Genomic DNA, 18,851 nt, shown 5'->3' on the forward strand with positions numbered 1-18,851 from the left:
ATCGACTAGCTTCTCCCCCCCACCCCCTTCTTTCTTTTTATGTAATCACTGAAGGCCAGGGCGAGGCTTCGTCAGCCAGTGAATCAGAAAGCTCGCTTCAGACCGTGCTCGCCCAGCTTATCTACATTAATGTACACCCACAAAGTGCTCCATGCATGTGCCATGACCGGGAGCCCTGGCTCTCAGAGACTACTCTGGCTAGGCTGGGGGAGCAGATGTGATTGTTATGCAGTCAGGGCCTCCCCCCCCCCCTTCTTCCTGAAAGGCATGAAGGAAAAGGATAATGCAGTTTACCATTTGCGGTGACAGCCAATCAGGTTAGAGGCAATTTTACTCTCAGCCAGTGGAACAACTGGTGATGGTTGTCTGGGCCAATCAGATTCATTCCTGAAGCTCCACTTCAACTCCCATAGGGAGCTGGTTAATTGCAGGTTAGTGGATGCCAAGATCTGTTCCTTTTTGCCTAGTGTTCCTTCTCTCTGGCAATCGAGAAACATCACCTCCTGCCTCAGCCATGGCTTCTTGTTTGTCAAGAAGAGATTAACCTGGAAATAAATAGAAGGCAAGCTCACGTTCATTTAACTCTGGCATTCTAGAGCTCAAGAGCAAAATTATCCAACCTTTCTGAGAGGGAGAAAAGCGTCACAATCTAGGGCTTGTATGCATACAGCAGTGTAGTCCGATAAGAGTCCGATAAAAGATTACATATATATATCATTTGTTAGATGGCATTAAAATAGGTTTCTAGACACTACCTATATCAAGTTATTTAGGATTATTGTATACAGAAATAGATGATTTACATGCAACCTGTCCAGAAAATAATTTTCAATGCATGCTTTGCAAATTTTGCTCTTAAAGAACTACTGGGCTTTTCCACGTCAGAGCAAAATATTGATTTGCACCTGCTTGTCTCCCCATTAATGTGCAGGTGTCCGTGTGACATCTTTCTCTTCCCAGTATTGGCCTGGACCTTCCCTTCTTTTAAATGTGGGGGTTTTCATCCTGGCTGCTTCACACTTTCCAAGAATCAACCACCCCCTTCACATTTAAAGGTAAAAAGGTCCAGGGCAACACAGTGATGGGAAGGATGCCATATGAACAGCCCTACATTATTGGGGAGACGGGAAGGTGCAAACTCACATTTTGCTCCAGTGTTGACAAACCTACTATGGAAGCAACACTCACCCTCCAAACAGTGGACTGAGTAGCTGAGAACTACTCCTAATTTGAAAGGGAAAAAGCACAGTGTTCTGTTTTCACATTCCCCAATATAACTAAGTTACCAAAACCAAATTAAAACAAAAATAGAGCATTGGCTGGGCCACCTTATGGTGCATGTAGATGAAAAAAATAATGACTCCCAGACACACTGCCATTAAGAGCTTTTCCAAGAACCAGATTCTTTCTAACATGGCACAGCCAGTACTGAAAACCCACCACTGTGCAGTAAGCAGAGTATCCTAGCCCATGGTTGGTTAGTTATCTGCATTACAGCACTACAAAACAATATTTTACAGTCGTTGATTCTCATGTGGCAAAGAGTGGTGTCTTTACTTTGTGGTGAGACTTCCCGCTATTCCTGGCTTCCTGCTATTCCCGCTAACATTGAATATGGTAGATATTTTCTCAATTGACAGTTTTATTTGTTAAGTTTCTTACCTGCCCTTTTAACGTCCCCAGGTTGGGTATAGCAAAACAATCATACCATTAAAAACAGATAAGTAAAAACAGCTTACATACCATTATAAAAACAATTCTATTCTAAAGTAGTACAATATAGATTAACTAACACAGAAGGGATAGATCCTACAAAAAGACATTAACTGCCAGATACCAATGTAAATAGGCTAGAATCTTAATTTCCCAGCACCCTTAAGAAACTACAGTTCCCAAGATTCTCTATGACAGTTATGAGTGCTTCGAATGTATTGTGTGGTTGTGACCTAAGTTAAGGAATGGCTTGCTTTCCCTGCTTTTCTCTGTTTCCCCCCTTCAATCCTTTTTCCGCAAAGGATATTTATATGTGAGCTAGGGAGAGTTCATTAAAAGCCATGCTATTATTAAACATTACATGCATATTTGGAAACCAATGCATATAGCATCATTGTGAGCATGTTAGCTTTTAAGCCTGTAGGAACAGAATAAATAATTTCCTTTTGTAAAGAAATGCCCAGAAAGTGGCAAAACTCTGCAGCAATGCATGGAGGGATAGGCAGAATGAATATATTCAGTCTGTGGTAAAAAAAGAGTCTGTAACTCGGAATGGAGCAACAGAAATCATGGAATACCCCCCAAACAGCAACAATTCCTACATTGCTGCACTTCTGCACACATTTAAAATACAAGCAACCTTTCCCCACATCTGGTCATCTGTATTCACCCTAAGAATACAGGTTGCAGGACCATCCAATGAAGTTGAATGTTGGAGAATTCAAGACAGAAACAACAAAGTACTTCTTCACACAGCACATAGTTAAACTCTGGCATTTGATCGCACAAGTGGTAAGGATGACCACCAACTTGGATGGCTTTAAAAGAGGAATAGACAAATTCATGGAAGTTAAGGCTATGAGTGGCTGCTAGCCACGATGACTATGTTTGACCCCCACTGTCAGAGGCAGCATGCTTTTGAGTACTTTGAGCTTTTGAGATTGTGGACAATTGGTAAGAACTTTAACACCAATACAAATATGCCAAATTCGAATTAGCAAATCTTGCAGTTTGGAATGTGGTCTGAATGAATTTTGGGAGTAGCTTACTACAGAAAACAATTGTTTCTCATTACATGTTCATTTGCATTATTGATCTTGCTATACCTATTAAACACCAGAGACCACCAGATAAGAATGTTTTATATTCTGGCTGACTGGATCTTGCATTCATTTGAATTAGTGAGAGGCAAACTCTCTGGGCTAATTTCCTAAGTTGATTCAGGCAACAGAGCTATTTCCCCTAAAAGTCAGATAATAGCTCAGTTGTTTCAAGCCCAATTCCAAACGTTGTAAAAACCTGTAGCACTTTCAGTTACATCAGTGGGAGCGTTAGGGGGTCTGAATCCTTGTGAGATTCTCCTTGCTGCCACTGCAGCAGCTGGGGAGGAGGCAGTTATAAATTCTTCTCTGGGTCAGATTACAATCCAAGCTAGAAAAAAACTATGGGGCTGTAACACTCACCTGAGACTGGAGGCAAGCATTTTGAATTGTCAAGGTTTGTATTCTGAACTAGGGAGCTGAGGACCGCAACAACATCAGTAATTCAAATTGATTATGTATTCAGTTGTGATCTACATAATACTGTGATACACATGCAGACATTTCTTCCATTGTTTGGACATTTTAGCATTGCATGTAGCACAAAAAGCAAACAAGGAATTCTATGTATATCTATTCAAAAGTTGTCCCATTCCCATTCCCTTTAGTGGTACCTAATTCCCCATAATTCAGCCCGGACCCTGAGGTCCATCTCTGAGGGTCTCCTGGTGGTTTTTAATCAGTGAAGGAGGAGGAGGAGGAGGAGGAGGAGGAGGAGGAGGAGGAGGAGGAGGAGGAGGAGGAGAGTAGTAGTAGTTTGGATTTGATATCCCGCTTTATCACCACCCGAAGGAATCTCAAAGCAACTAACATTCTCCTTTCCCTTCCTCCCCCACAACAAACACTCTGTGAGGTGAGTGGGGCTGAGAGACTTCAAAGAAGTGTGGCTAGCCCAAGGTAACCCAGCAGCTGCATGTGGAGGAGTGGAGACACGAACCCGGTTCCCCAGATTATGAGTCTACTGCTCTTAACCACTAGACCACTCTGGCTCTCAGTGACAAATTATTATGTTTTTATATTCTGCTGGAAGTTGTCCAGAGGCCCCAGCCAGTTGGGTGGGGTATTATTATTATTATTATTATTATTATTATTATTATTATTATTATACATGACTGCAGCATTAGTGACATTTCATCCATCTACTGAACAAAGCTCTGCCCCATACAAACTTAGACAACAGGAATATTTTTAGTAAAGGGTGCCAGAAGAGACTGTTTCATTTTTGCTTCTAAAGACTTCTAGATACTGCTCTGAATAACTGTGGTTTGAAATTCTTGACAACTGTACCAAACACCAGACCAAAAGGTCCCAGGCTGAGTTAGAACAACAGAATATACAATGATGGAAATGGATAACACCATTACAATGATAAAATAATTGAAGCAACGAAAGATGCTAGAAGCACCTCTGTGGAAATGGAGTTCCACTGAGAAATCTCTCTCCTGAGCTGCCATTCCCTACACTTTTGAAGGTGGCAGAACTACCAAGAGAGCCCCCTCTGCTGATCTTAACAACCATAACAACCCATAAAAATGGGCTAAAGACCTTTTAATTTAGTCCTTTCTACCACGTGCCAGTCTGGGTAGCCTAGTCATGCCACAAGTTACCAAGTAGGCTCCCCCTTTAACTCTGGATAGCAGGATTTTTCTGGGGGTCGAAGGCAAACACAATAGTAAGCAGTGATAGCATCCAGCTTACTTGTCTCTCCCCAGCAATCAAAATACAGTGGTACCTCGATATACGAACGTAATCTGTTCCGGAAGTCTGTTCTTAAACCGAAACCGTTCTTAAACCAAGGCGCGCTTTCCCTAATTAGGTCTCCCGCCGCCGGTGCCCTTCCACCATTCGGCTTCCATTCTTAGACCGTGGTAAAGTCTGCAAACTGGGACACTACTTCCAGTTTTGCGGAGTTTGTAAACCGAATCGTTCGTAAACAGGACTGTTCTTAAACCGAGGTACCACTGTAGCTGGCTTTTGTCTGTCTAACCCTATGCAAACTATGGCTTGCTACAAAGGATCAGAAGTTACTAACTATTGTTTACAAGAGAAGTGAGAAAGATGGAATAATCAAGCCTAAAGTTCAGAACCCTTCTCGTTTTGTATTGTAAGAGCATGGTTTGACATTATGTTTGAACAACGCATATAACTACCATCTTCAGTCCAACAAGGAATCTGGAAATATGAAGTACATCGTCATCAGTAGTTGCCATGATACCCAGCTCTATTTCGCCTTTTCATGATCTGAAATAAATGTAAAGTCAGTCCAGATCATGCTGTTAGACAATAAACCCCAGAACAGGTGAGCTGGAGAATATATGTTTTGGGTAGGACTGTACTCTTCCCGAAGGATAAGTTTTGGGGCACTTCTGGGCAGTGTTGCTTATACAGCCCCAAATAGCTGTGGCATTTGTTGCCTTAATATTTGTTTGGTTCATTACATATGTTCACTATTGCAACCAGGGGCGTACCCAGGATCAAAACTAGGGGGGGGGGCAAGCCATGGTCATTCAGGGGCGGGGCCAAGGCATGGGAGGGGAGGGGCCACAAAGTGGGAATGTGGGCGGGGCTACAGGGCCAGCGGGCCCAACGATTCGGTGGCGGCGGCTGCAGCCGCTAAATGAACCCCCTAAACTCTCTCACACGAAATTCCCCTGCTCTGAAGCAGGGCCGTCTCTAGGCCCGGGTCCGGTGGCGCGGGGCGTCAGGCCACCAGGGGCGCCGCTGTGCCCGCTGAGAGGCACGGCGGAGGCCGCCCCAGGCACACCTCTCAGCTGTTCATCGGCTTCAGGCTGCTTTCCAGAGGCGTGCGGTCCTGGGGCCGCCTGCGCCACGCGCAGGGGTGTCGCAACAGGGGGTGGGCAGCACCCCCTGGCCCGGGGCTGGCCCTACGGCCAGGCTGGGTTGCGCAGGGCTTCGGCCCTCCAGGCGGCAGCCGCGCAGTGAGCTGCGCCCGCCGTGCCAGGAAACAGGGCGGGGTGGGGGCACCAGAGGGATCCGTCACACCACGGTGCCAGGGCGCCAGGTATGCTTAAGACGGCCCTGCTCTGAAAACACCGCTCCCATCCATTTACGGCTAGCTACCCCCCTGAAAAACCCCTTTGGGCCCCGCTTTCCCTCCTCGAGGTCCCCCCGAAGCCTTGCCAGTTTCCACCCTATATATCTGGGATGGGGAAGGAGCTCAGAGGTCTGCTAGTCCTGGGGGGCCATCCCCCTGTGGCCTGGGAGGATACTGGGGACCCCTCCGCCAAGCTGAGACCCTCAAAGAAGAAGAAGAAGCTGCCACCGCCGCCTCCCCATCGCAAGGGAGCAAAAGATGGGAAAGATGGGGTGGCGCAGCGCAGGCGAGCGAGCAAGTCCCCCCAGCTGTGATCCTACGGCGGCGGCAGCGACTCCCCTGCCCTCAACGCCCCTCTCTCGGCAGGGGCAGCAAGGGAGAGCGGCTGGGGGGGGCGCATTGGAAAGAAGGAAACAGCAGCCAATGCTCGGAGAGGGCAATGCACGCAGGGGGAGCGGAGAGCTGTGCCGCCCCCCAAGGCAGCTCCTTTCCTATTGCCAGGGGTGGGGGGCGGCGAGGAAGAGTCACTGCCACTGGGCTACTCCTGCCGCCGGCAATCCGGCGCAAACGCCCCCACGCAGCTTCCTTGCAGCAGCCACCACCACCGCCTTCGGGCGCCGCCCCCCGCTCCTCCTTTGTGGGCTTCTGCTGCTTCTGCCCGCCGAGGCTGAACTGGCTCCTGTCGGTGCACTTCCTCTCCTGGCCCAGGAGGAGTCTCAGTAGCAACTTCTAACTCAGGTGGGGTAGGGGGTGCGGAGGGGGGAAGGGGGCGATTTCCAGCCCGCGGCGCCGACGATCGCAGTGCAGCCTACCGGGAGGCAGAGCGCGGCAGCGGCTGCAACCAATGCAAGGAGAGGTTGCCGCCCGGCAGGGCTTTCCATTGGGAGGCGTGAAGGCTTTAGTGGGCGGGAATTGGTGCAAATGTAGGCAGGGCGGGCACCAGCAGCGGCCACCAGCAGCGTTTCCTCCCCCTCTCCCCTCCCGTGTCAACAAGCGAGGCGCCTGCGCAGGGTATTTGCTTCCCTAGTCGGGCCCGCAGTTTGGCCTTCGGGGGGGGCAGCTGCACCCCCCTGCCCCATGCTGGGTACACCCATGATTGCAACGTGAGGATGTAGCCACTGTAATTCATACCATGGTGACATCCAGATTAACCTGATACACTCTGTGTGACCACCCTTGAAGCATGTAGACTTCTGTTACCTTAAAATACTGTCAACCTACACTTTTTTGACTGGAAGAAGTCAGCAGGAACATCTTCTGTCAACTTGTGCCATAACTGAATTGACTACAACACAGTTCAACTCAAAAGTGTGGTTTCTGACCTTTAAAGCTCTACATCAGGAACCGCCAAACTCGCCCCTCCAGGTGTTTAAGGACTACAACCCCATCATCCCTAGCTAACAGGACCAGTAGTCCAGGGCCGGCTCTAGGTAGACCCCTGGTGGCGCGGTGCGAGGGTGGGGGCGCCGGAGCGATCTCCACCCCTCAGCACCAGGGCACGCGACCTGCTCGAGACTGCCCTGCAGTAGTCCCAAAACATCTGGAGGGCCAAGTTTGGGGATGCCTGCTCTACATGGTCAGGGACTGAAAATGGCTCAGGAATTTATTCTCAAGCTGCTATCTTGAGATTTACGAGAGAGGGCATATTCAGTGTGTTCTTTCTGGATGCCAGATTAGTATCCACTCAGAACAAGAACTAATAAATAGTTGCCCCAAGAATACAGAATACCATCACCCCTTATCAGTTTCCTTTGGGAAGCAAGCAAGTTTTCTTCCTTTTTTTCCTAGCTTTTGAGGTCTATTTAGTAAAATAAGCTGTCTTATGCTGACTGGTTGTCTATAGCTCAGTGACAAGGCACCTATCTAGCATGGAGAAAGTCCCAGGTACAGTCCCTAGCATCTTCTCGTAGGGCTGGGGATGTTCTATCTGAAACTCGGGAGAGACACTGTCAATCAGTGTGGCCAGCGCTGTGCTGGACCAATGGGCTGGCTTAGTATAAGGCAGCATCCTAAGACAATCCTGCTGCTGCTTATATTGATTTTAATTGGTTATTCATGCCATGTTTATTAAATTTTATATTGGAATTTTATATTGTACACCACTTTGTGAACTAATAATAAAAAGCAGCATATAAAGGTGAGTGAATACTGTTATTTTACTGGTTTTTTTTTAAATGCTTAATTTTCATTCACACACAGTTGTTTATCACAAGTTATAATTTGGGGAATAGAAAGGAAGAAAATAAAAAGGGCAAGACAGTAACACTCCACAACTCTGGCATGTGAATCAATGTCAGATAATCTCTTTGTACAAAGCAACCGGTATGACAGGTTGTGTCACTTACTAGTTCTACGTGTTTTTATTTCCCCCCCCCTTCTCTTTCCTTATCCGAGTTCCATTCATAAGAGTTCATTTGTATTGAATTTGCAACCTATTTTCATTATTCAATTCATGCAGTGCGTATGCTTAGCACTGCTTTCTAACACTGTGACAGAATGAATATGTAAATTTGTTTTTCAACGTTGAATTTAAGATCAGATATGCAATTGTTCAAGGAAAATTAAGACCATTTAAATCTCTGCTCAGTGGATGATTCATAGTTCACTGTGACTTGCAGGAACAACCAGTAAAATTGCATGCAACCTCTCTGGCTGAAGATGGAGACAGTCAAAGGCCTTGGAACCGGGCCATTGCCAGTGGGTAGGGGAAGAAAGTGCTGCACAAGAGCAGGCACCTGAAGAACAGGAAGTGTAGGAAAGACAGGCTTTTGTCCCTTCTTGATTCATCAGCATGCAGTGAACCTAAAACCATTTTCCTTCTGGACTTGATATTCTTATGTACTAAATAACACCAATATCGGTATGTATATTCATAAATATAGCTTGATGCCCACTACTGAAATTCCTGAATTAACTTGAAAGTCCCTTAGAAACAAACCTTATTAAGTACCTTTGTGCATCTGCATGTTCCTCTAGGTTTTTTTATTTATGGTTACAAATATATCGGATGACCACCAGTCATGGATGTTTTAGTTGACATTCCTGCAGTGGAGGGGGTGGAGCTAGATGACCCTCAGGGTCCTTTTCAACTGTACGATTCTGATTCTAAATGTAACTTGTATGCTTGTTTCACCATCTTTTATTATAGAACAGCAAACTGTTTTACCTTCAGGGGAATGTTTGAACACCTCTCAGTGAAAAGTATTGTGCACAACCCTGCAGCATCTGTTATAGACTGGCCACCTCTGGAAATATTTTTTAAAAAATTAACAGTGACCACAGTAAAAGTATTTTTCCAAAGGTGCACCTCTCTGTATTGTTATGGAGCTAAAGGATTAAACTGTTTGCCTTCAGTATTTCAGCTTGGAATCAAACTCCACTAACTAGAAATTTGTGTTTGTGACAAAAGACTGGTGTATTAGAGGTAGCCTCCAGTCTGTCAACATGCTCAGAAGAATAGGACCATGGGATCTCACCCAGTAGTTCTTCAAGCTTTTTGAAATCAGCCTTCTTAAAGTAAAGAATGCATGTCTGACTACACTCAGCTTTCCCTTGCCTCTGTATCATGAAACCCAAGGTTACCAGTAATTCCACTTTGTTGATCAGTTCCTTCCTGCTGGCGAGGACCAGGCCCAAGATAGATGAACCGTTTGTTGCTTCTTCCATCTTAAGGGAAATGAAATTGTCAGCGGGGCAATGCAGGAATTTGTTTGACCTTGCATTCTTGGCAGTTTGAGTTCCAACAGATAGCAGGGTTGTTGAAGTCTCCCATGACTACTATAGGTCTCCTTTTTGAATGTTTGGCAATCAGCTATAGGAAGGCATCATCCGAGTCTTCAGTCTTGTATGGAGGTCTATACCAGACACCCACATTAAGGTCACTGTTGTTTCCTTCTCCTACAATTTTTACCCATATAATCCTTTGCTCCAGCTGCTGACTGACAAGAGTCCAGCACAGATTTCTGGACTGAATTTTGCAGTGGAGTTCCAGACAATTTATCTGAAATACTATGGGACTGTGCTCGTGTGGTAACCCTATTAAGACTGTTAAAACTGTAGAGAGTCTCCTTCAGTGGAGATGAGCTTCTAGTCTTTCCTTATCAGCTGAGTCAAAACAGCTGCTCTCCCCCAGCATTTGTCCTCCAATTAAAATATATGGTTTTTAAGCCCACGTAAAATTAAAACAGATAAAACAGATATGCTCCTTGCCTTTATGTTACAATTAACACTGACAGCTGAGCCAACTGACTTTAAAACTATTCAAAATAAAAACAAATGAAAGCAGACTATAGAGCTCAAGGGCAAGCTGCCTCACTGGTTGCCATCTTCAACTGGAAGTTGAAGTAATGAAATATCCCTGCTAATGCTGGATTGAAAAATGCAAGAGAAAACTTTTATTTCTGTGCTAGAGTGTTATGTTCCTGCCACTGTTAAATAATCAATAAAAAGGCACAAGAAAAACCAAAGTTCACGTAGCTTTACAGTGAGATTTCTTTCTGGGTTCAAAAGTTCAGATAACTTTCTTAATTAGAACAGTCCACCTCTGGAAGTATATGTAGTCATTTTTGGCTGAAGCAAAAGCAGAGCCAGTGCTTCAAAATGATATATAGATATGCTTTTTTTTTTTTTTACAAAATTATAAAACATTTGTATAACATAGTAACATCCCCAATCTTTTTTGGGATGTTACTATGTTATACAAATGTTTTATTATTTTGTAAAACACTAACAAAAAACATATCTATACATCATTTTGAAGCACTGGCTCTGCTTTTGCTTCAGAAAGTTATCTGAACTTTTGAACCCAGAAAGAAATCACACTGTAAAGCTCCATGAACTTTGGTTTTTCTTATGCCTTTTTATTGATTATTTAACAGTGTCAGGAACATAACACTCTAGCACAGAAATAAAAGTTTTGTGTGTGGAGAGAGAGAGAGAGAGAGAGAGAGAGAGAGAGAGAGAGAGAGAGAGGAGGGGCCTGGTCATGTGCCGCCCATCTCTCTTAAAGTGCCCCTTCAAGACAATTTCTCAATAAAGACGACTACTTTTGAAGAGAGTATCCAAAACGATGTTTTTACCAAAATGCATTGCAAATTTTACTATCTTATAAAGGTACACGTATGTGTAAATTCAAAAAAATCAAAACATGAAAGTAACTATGAGAACTTTCTTAGCTTGACTTTGTAAACCCAAGGAATAGCTCATTAACAGACAGGAGACAAACATGTTTATTACTATTCACAATAACTATTTTAAGGTGAAAACAAAAAGCAAGGTAAGTGTCTATTAAGTTACACAGACTTCATCAACCTGCTTGCAAGGCGAAAGGCTTATCTGAAGACAGAACAATAAACTTGGTGGTCTTCTCTCTCCTACTAGTGCCCGTACCTAGAAAGAAATTTATTATTGTTTTAGAACTCAGCAGCAGTTGTCAGTATATAATCAGCTTTTAAATGCACTCTGAAGTTGGCTAGCTGTAGGATCTATGGAACAGCATCTGCAAATCTGGAGACCATTGGGTCTAGATAACATGTCAGAGATGTGCCCATACCACCTTTAAATTCACTTAATCCGTACATGCTGGTTATTCTGCTATTAAAAAGATGGTGTTCAGATTTAAAAAGCAATGAATCAGTAGGAAACAGACATGCCATTATCACATCTGGTTAATGTCTATTGCAACTGACCCAACATATAATCGGTGTGTGTGTGTGTGTGTGTGTGTGTGTGTGTGTGTGTGTACGCATGCACACAGGGCATACCTCAGAATTTAAATGTGTAGCAGACCTACACAAATCCTCTAGCATAGGGTTAGGGAACCTCTGGTCTTCCATATATTGCTGGACTACAACTTCCATCATCCTTGATCATTAGTCATACTGGCTGGAGCTGATGGGAATTGGAGTACAACTGCTAGAGGGCCATAGGTTTGCCACCACAGTTCTACCAAGCAAATACTCTTTACTCCAGAACTATATTTACCTGTCACTTTTGCAGAGTGAAGAGATGATTCAGTATTATTAATTCGTATCTCAAAGTACTTAGGGGGCAATGCTTAATAGGGGAAGCCTACCTTATATATAAGTATTTTGTAATGCAGAAAAATAATTAACTGTAACATGGACAAAGTGGACAATTTCCTGATATTACACAAATTCCACATGCTTCTTACTACAAGCAGTGAGCTTGCACATGTCACCTAATATAACATGCTTTTGGCCAGAAACAGTAATAGGTCCAGCTAATATAGTCAGAACTTTAAGACAGAGACCAGTAATCTAATGCTGCTCTTTGGTTCTTCATAGTAAATCTGTGCTCAACATGCCAAGTTTTCCATTAAAATATACTTGATCAACAACAGTGTTTCTTAAAAAAAGGAAAGACTGAACTTGGTAGAAGGGAAGCTCAATTTAAATGGATTTGGAAATCCAAACTACTCATGCAATGAGATGTAAACCATGCTTTCAATCAATGCCACTTTCTCTGCTGTCTAAAGAGAGATTAAGAACTATGCTAACTTGCGCACTTGTTCATCTACATCTTTGTAAAGCAGATGCAGTAGTGGGAGGCAGAAGTTCCTGTTTCAGATTCAAGGTGAGCTGTAACTACATTGAGAATGTCTGTTTTGAATTAAGGGGTATAGCATGAATGCTTAACTCTACTCCCCTTGCTAAGAAAAGGCATAAGATAGGTACTTACTTCTGGAATTCCCATTCTCGGTTGTCTAATGGACACACCTGCCGAGTCTTAAGCCAACGAGAGATACAATGGAAGTGGAAAGCATGCTGAAAAAAAGAAAGTCCAAATTACTCAAACAGCATGCTGCAACCTGGGTGCACTGCAATTTAGTAAGTTATATTAGGAAATGATGAGATAACAGCAGAGAGCAGAAGACAGTCAACATCCAGAATTGTTGAATGTGAAACAGTTTAAGTGAGCACAACCATATAAATAACCAGAGGAATTTATACATGTTAACTAGTCAGAAAGGAAAATACTAAATTGGTTTTCTGTACAAACCTGTGCTTACTGAACACAACAGAATTTTGGGCTACCTTAAAGCAGCTTTAAAACAACAACAACAACAACAACAACAACCGAGAATGACTTTAAAAAAGATGGGAAACAGAAAGAGGCTGAAAAAGGCTTTCACAGTGAAAACAGACAAAATGTGACCTACATTACATCTACCCTTCTCTCCTCATAGTCACAAGTTTTTGTTCTGTCATACGAATCTACTTACTTTTAAATCTATTCTTTTTACCTTTTACCACTGCTTTGTCTAAGCTAGAGTAGATATTTCAGCATATGCATGGGAACATGCACAAACAGAACTTTCTTTGCAGTTTTCAATGCTTCGGGTTTCAGTGTCAACAAGGCAAGCTGCTTTTAAAACAAAGTATCTGCTTTCCTCATAACTGAAACAGCAGCAGTGAAAATGATAAAGAAAGCTGCATCTGAGCATCTGGCTCCCTTATGTACTCTTTAAGAGTTGCTTTGGAGATTATGGCCCTGCAAAAAACTTTGAAGTTCTTAAAAAAATAGCAATGTATGTACATAATTTGGGCTTCTTCCATGTGAAATTTATAACAAGTAGGGCCCCATAATAAAATGCCTTGTGCATGTGCGTGGAAGAGGGTGAAAAAATCAAAAACTAGCACCAAAGGACAAGATTCCCTGCTCTAACTTCATATACAGTATAATTTTAAAGTGCAACCAGTCTGCATGCAAGTCAAAAGAGCATAAGGCTTCTTTATGCAAATGAGTTGTCTGATAACACTTAAACAGACTGGCCATTGCTGGAAGCTGGTAGATAAAAGGTTTTTCCTCTGGGAATTCAAACCAGTGCAGCTTCATCTCTGACCTACAATAGTAACAGTAGATTACATTGCAGAGCTTTGGAAAGCTACCCTCTTTAAGCACAGCCTTCTGATCTGCAGTAGAAGTATGATACAGCAGGGCCACTGAATACTATATTCAGTCTATTCTGTAATGTGAGGATATTGTGGGGGTAAACTATATGTGCAATAGGAGTCCCATATAACTGGATACTGTTGCAGGCTTGCTGGAAGTCACTGAACTATAGCATTCAATGTGAATTACCGTACACTTCAGAGCCATTAGAAATCACTTTCCCCTGTCTACAGGATATTCCAGTCAGTAACATGAGCACAATGAACTACTTTGACTTTGGATTTTTTTTAAAAAAAAATCCATATTAAAAAAGAACTGAGTTATAAAAAGCAGGAACACTTTGCTGTTACCTTTTGGATTTTGGAGGTGATGGTGGTGGTAGACACACTTGTGCCCAATCCCAGTTCCTTTAAAATCTTGGCTTTTTATTTTTTATTTCTATTGGCAGCTCTCATTTCCATACACTGGGACATCTGTGAACCAGGAAATTACCTATCCGGGACTGTTCTCATCACCCTTTCTATATCTGTCCCTTACTCCCTCCTCCTTTCCAGCGACTCTATTCCATTCTTCCTCTGACCAAGTTTTCTGTTGTTTTCAGTCATAATCCCATGCCCATTGAGTATGCCCAGTCCTCAATGGACTATACTGGTTCCTTCTTCTAAAGATTTCCAGTACTTCTGCAAACCTCAAGGTTCTCCTGTCCTGAGTCAGCTGATACTTCCCTTTTATGTATGGGTGCTGCCAATTTGCCTATGTAAGTGTGGGAACTTGTTCCTGAAGATTAAAAATACAATCTAAGTGGATCAGATAAGTTAAGCCATTATGTATTTTGTGATTGATCCATTTGCAGGTCATAATTGTTTGAGTAACAATGCCCATTACCTTCCTGCAAAGACAGTTAAGGAGGACAGGGTGCATGTACCCTCTTCATTCTTATTTTCCTTCTATCCCTATCTACTGTTTCACATCTCAGCCTTGTATTTCATTTGACCCTTGCTTTCTCAAAGTCTCCATGACTTTGATACCATAAACTTTACTTCTTGATAAAATATACTTCTAGGTAGTTTCCTAGACTAATATTGAAAGTAGAATAGAGTCAGCCTTTTTTATAGTTGAAGAATAGAATTCTTACATTGCAGACACCCCATGCAACAGTGCATTCTTCGGAGGTAGCTGATGCTTGGTTAGCTTGACATTCTATGCCTGTGAGAACAAGATTTGTGCACATGAATTCACATGATTCATAGCAGGTGAATCTAGTACATGCAAAACTATGCAAGTTGTTGATCAAATGTGGTTATTTTAGAACATCAGAAAGGAGGCAGCTGTACTGTACATTGACAAAGAAACTTCAGTATCACATTTTTATTCATTCAATTATTTCTAGGCTATCTTTCAAGATTGAAGCCTTTCCAAGGAGGCACACATTAATATGCAGTTTCATCAGTGAATATTGAAAACATACACTCCAATCCAAATTACAACAGAACATTCAATTTAAATAAGTCCAATGCATTAAGAGAAATTATTGAATTTCCATCTTTGTTATATCATGACAGAAATGGCTGCAGCATGACAAATTGATAAAAGCCAGTCAACTAAATATGCAGCAAGTGATATAAGTTTTCTCACTGTCCGCCATAGTGGGGTGAACAGATTCCCTTCCTCCACAACTGCTGGGACTGGAATGGGTTTGTGAGCTCAGCACAGGTTGGGGAATAAAGCTGTCCTCCACTAGGCTACTGTGAGCTAGCAAAGCACACTCTCTCACCCTCACTAGCTGTGATGGGTCTTGAGTTGAGCATTATTGGAGGCACAGGGTTGTATCCAGCATTAGTCATACGCAGCATAACCCCACTGAAGTGAACAGACACACCTAACTTCACACACCAGCATCCATGTTGGGTTGCTTCTCAAGTTTATGGGAAACGTTTAGTCTGATACTGAGAGGATTCTCCTAGACGCAGAAGTCACTTGTTGTCAAATCAACCACTGTAGTATACAAAGACCATTCAAACAGATAAAGAGCGTGATTAAAAATTTAGTAATTTAATTATAGGAATTTCTATACCACTCAACTTTTAACATACCAGAATGGTATTTCTATAAGATCTAAGAGGCTAAATTCATTTTATAATTGTATTTTCTGAAGTCATGGTTTTTGCCACTACGTAAGGAAGCTCAGTTCAGTGAGGGTCTGGGGATAAAGAAGAGAGTTCGGAAGCCTATGACACCACAATAAATAGGGTTCCTGGGAGGAAACAAGTACAACTAGTTTAAATTTACATTGCAGATGTAGTTGTAATTGCTGCCCCAACTCCATCTCCACTGGGGCAGCTGCAAAGTTATTTCCTTCATTACTTCCCTTCACTTTGCCATGAACCTGCCCATACATAGTTATACTGCCTACCTCCTACCTATCTCTACAGGTACTTACACAGATCCATAATATGGTTTCTGCAAATGGCACAGTTGTCAACCACGATGTCCCAAGCCCAGAGTGCAACTGCATTCCACTACAAGAATAAAAGACATTTATCTGAAATGCACACCGGTACCAATAATTTTTGAATGAAATGACTTTCTCCATTCCTTGCAATCATTCCTCCTGATTCAAATATTAACTTTTCACCCATAGAATTAGCAACAGAATTATTCAGCCCCAGTACCAATGCACATTTATAGCCTACCACGGAGCTCACCACGGAGGCAGGTCAGTTTGCTTAAGAGAGATGGCTTTGAACTTCATTCAATGCTGTAGTCAAGTTTTCTATGCACAGACTTTTAAAAAATAATCATTTTATGCAGCTGAATTGTAAAGAGGAAATATCATGGCCCAGATTACAGCCTGTTGTTTTAATAGAATGCAAGTAAAACAAAGCAAGCACCAAAGCATGTCAGAGAATCACTATCAATGGGCTGCAAGGGCCGAGTATTGACAGTGAATTTCTTTCTTGTACCAGGACCACAAGTGAAAGGCTATCAAGACATGAAAAAGAACACTATAGTTCAATCTATAGTATTAACAATCTTGTGGGAAATCACTAGATGTTTTTTGTGCAGTAATCCCTACAAATGAGACAGGGTTTCCCTCCTGAATAGTACTTTCACATATATAACTGCGGATCTCAAAACTGGGTAAAGTGACAGCAAGCCACACTTCATAATGACAAGTTTAATTTGCTCCTGCCACTTTTATGAACCAGTAAGGTTATAATTACCTTTTTAACTACTATACACTAACTAGTTCTAAAGAGATTAGGAGCTAGCAAACTATTCAATGGCCTGAACTATAACCGAGTTATAGAAGAGCCAGCTTCCTGACGCTTTTATCACTTCTTCCATGACTCTGGTAACTTCAAAATAAAGATGTGTATCCCGCCATACCCCCCTCCCCACAAGGTTGACTTACTCCACTACCTGTAGCTCAAGTCAAAGAGAACAGAAGGGTCAGTAATGACAACTCCCTCTCAAATGGGACTTGCTAGTAGAGTTCACGGAAACTAGGCCTCCTGTGCCACCAGGTGATAAATAATAACAACCCACCTGTTTACTGCCTGCGCTCGCTTTCTTCTGTTACAAACCCTCTTTCGGCCCTTGGGCCAAAGACGACACTCGTCGCTCGCAGGGCCTCCCTCACGCGCCTTTCCCCCATACAGTACGTTAAAACGAAAGGAGAGAAACCGGTCTCCGGCGAGAATGAGGCCTAGCCCCTGCCACCAATACTCTCTCCGTCGGCGCGACCCTGAGTCCCGGCGGCCGTCACAGCCCTCTCACCTTCTTTACTTCAAAGCGCTTCTTGCCGGCACCACTATTGGTCCCACTCGGTGTGTCCACATCCATCGCAGCAGCCATTTTGGATAAGCCAGTCCCGGCAGAATGCCATCAGCGCGCCTGCGCGGGATTTCGGAACGAAGCCGCGCGACATTTTCTCCTCTGCGTTGCGTTGTTTTGGCTTTTTTTTTTAACCCTGCCTTCCCTCCGTGGCCACCTCCCTCCCTCCTCCCTACAAACAGGTGTGTGTGTGTGTGTGTGTGTGGGAGAGACAGAGAGAGAGGAGGGGCCTGATCACGTGCCGCCCGTCTCTCTTAAAGGCGCTCGCCAGGGCGGAGCCCGTTATGCAGGGCCTGGCGTCGTCTTCGCCTTCGCTCATCGCGGAGTTGCCCAACCCAAGGGAGGGGGGAATAGGAGGAGGAGGAGGAGATGAGGGGAAGGGCCCAGCGAAAGCTCGCTTAAAGGGATACCCGCAAATTCCTCAATGTCAGCTCCTCAGGAGCGGAGAGGGCCCCCTAAACCGCCGTGAATTCGGCGCCAAGACCGAGTGAGGGGAGCTGAGAGCCGCTGGAAGATCACATTAATCGGTTCTCGCCCCGTGGTGTGTTTCTGCGCTGCCTCCCCACTGGCTCCATGGGTCTCCCCTCCCGGCGCTGTCCATCCATCCATCCGCCCGCTCTGCTGCCGCGCAGCCCTAATTAGGATGACTAATCCTTGCTAAACCAGTGGCGTAGCTGATCTCTCGAGAATCCATTATTAGCCTCCGGCATTGTGTACAGCGCTACCCCCCCCACCCCCAAACCCAGCGCTTTTGTCTTTAGTAGGGAGACGCAGCTCGAGTCCCCCCGCGCGACTCTGCAGCATCGGTGCTGCGACGGATCCTATAGGCAGCAGCCGCACTCGGAAAGCCCTCGAGCAGCAGATCTACTCGAAATAAAGCCCCCCTTTAGACGAATGGTGGTGGTTCCAAGTAGCTCCACGCTTGAGAGCAGAACCACCACGCACACAGATGTGTCCTGGGCATGTTTATACTTGTAAGCAAAGACCCGCGGAGCTCCAGACTGAATGAAGTCCTGAAATGGCTTGGCTGTGGGGGCACCTTCTGCTCCCAGAAATATCTGCGAAAGCTAGGGTAACTTCAAACAAGTTGCACCAGGGCATTGTAAGTCACTTCTTATACTCCAGATGCGCCCGCCTTCTTTTGATATCTCGGGGAGCAGTAGGTGAGGTCCTCTAGGCCCCTGACAACAACCCAGCAGGAAAAGAGACAGAGTGCAAGCAAAACGCCATCA

The 18,851-nt window shown here is 44.0% G+C and overlaps 1 protein-coding gene across 1 annotated transcript; it reads right to left on the bottom strand.

The window, feature by feature from the left end:
- Window positions 1-11,078: 11,078 nt before the first annotated feature.
- RBX1 (ring-box 1) lies at window positions 11,079-17,647 on the bottom strand. The gene is made up of 5 exons (XM_035128485.3): window positions 17,563-17,647; window positions 16,223-16,301; window positions 14,918-14,988; window positions 12,568-12,653; window positions 11,079-11,256 (listed from the first exon to the last, which is right to left on the bottom strand). The coding sequence occupies exons 1-5, from the start codon at window positions 17,638-17,640 to the stop codon at window positions 11,244-11,246; spliced, it is 327 nt and encodes a 108-aa protein (XP_034984376.1). The 5' UTR covers window positions 17,641-17,647; the 3' UTR covers window positions 11,079-11,243.
- Between the last annotated feature and the right edge of the window lie 1,204 nt (window positions 17,648-18,851).

Source organism: Zootoca vivipara, chromosome 9, assembly GCF_965207765.1.
Source record: "Zootoca vivipara chromosome 9, rZooViv2.hap1.1, whole genome shotgun sequence".
In the NCBI taxonomy this organism is placed as follows: domain Eukaryota; kingdom Metazoa; phylum Chordata; class Lepidosauria; order Squamata; family Lacertidae; genus Zootoca; species Zootoca vivipara.

Coding starts and splice junctions, on each gene's coding strand:
- RBX1 (XM_035128485.3), bottom strand. CDS start 17,640: ATGGCTGCTGCGATGGATGTGGACACACCGAGTGGGACCAATAGTGGT. Junction 16,302..17,562: donor AGCGCTTTGAAGTAAAGAAG/GTGAGAGGGCTG, acceptor TTATTCTTGTAG/TGGAATGCAGTTGCACTCTG. Junction 12,654..14,917: donor TTGCATGGGGTGTCTGCAAT/GTAAGAATTCTA, acceptor TCTTTTTTTCAG/CATGCTTTCCACTTCCATTG.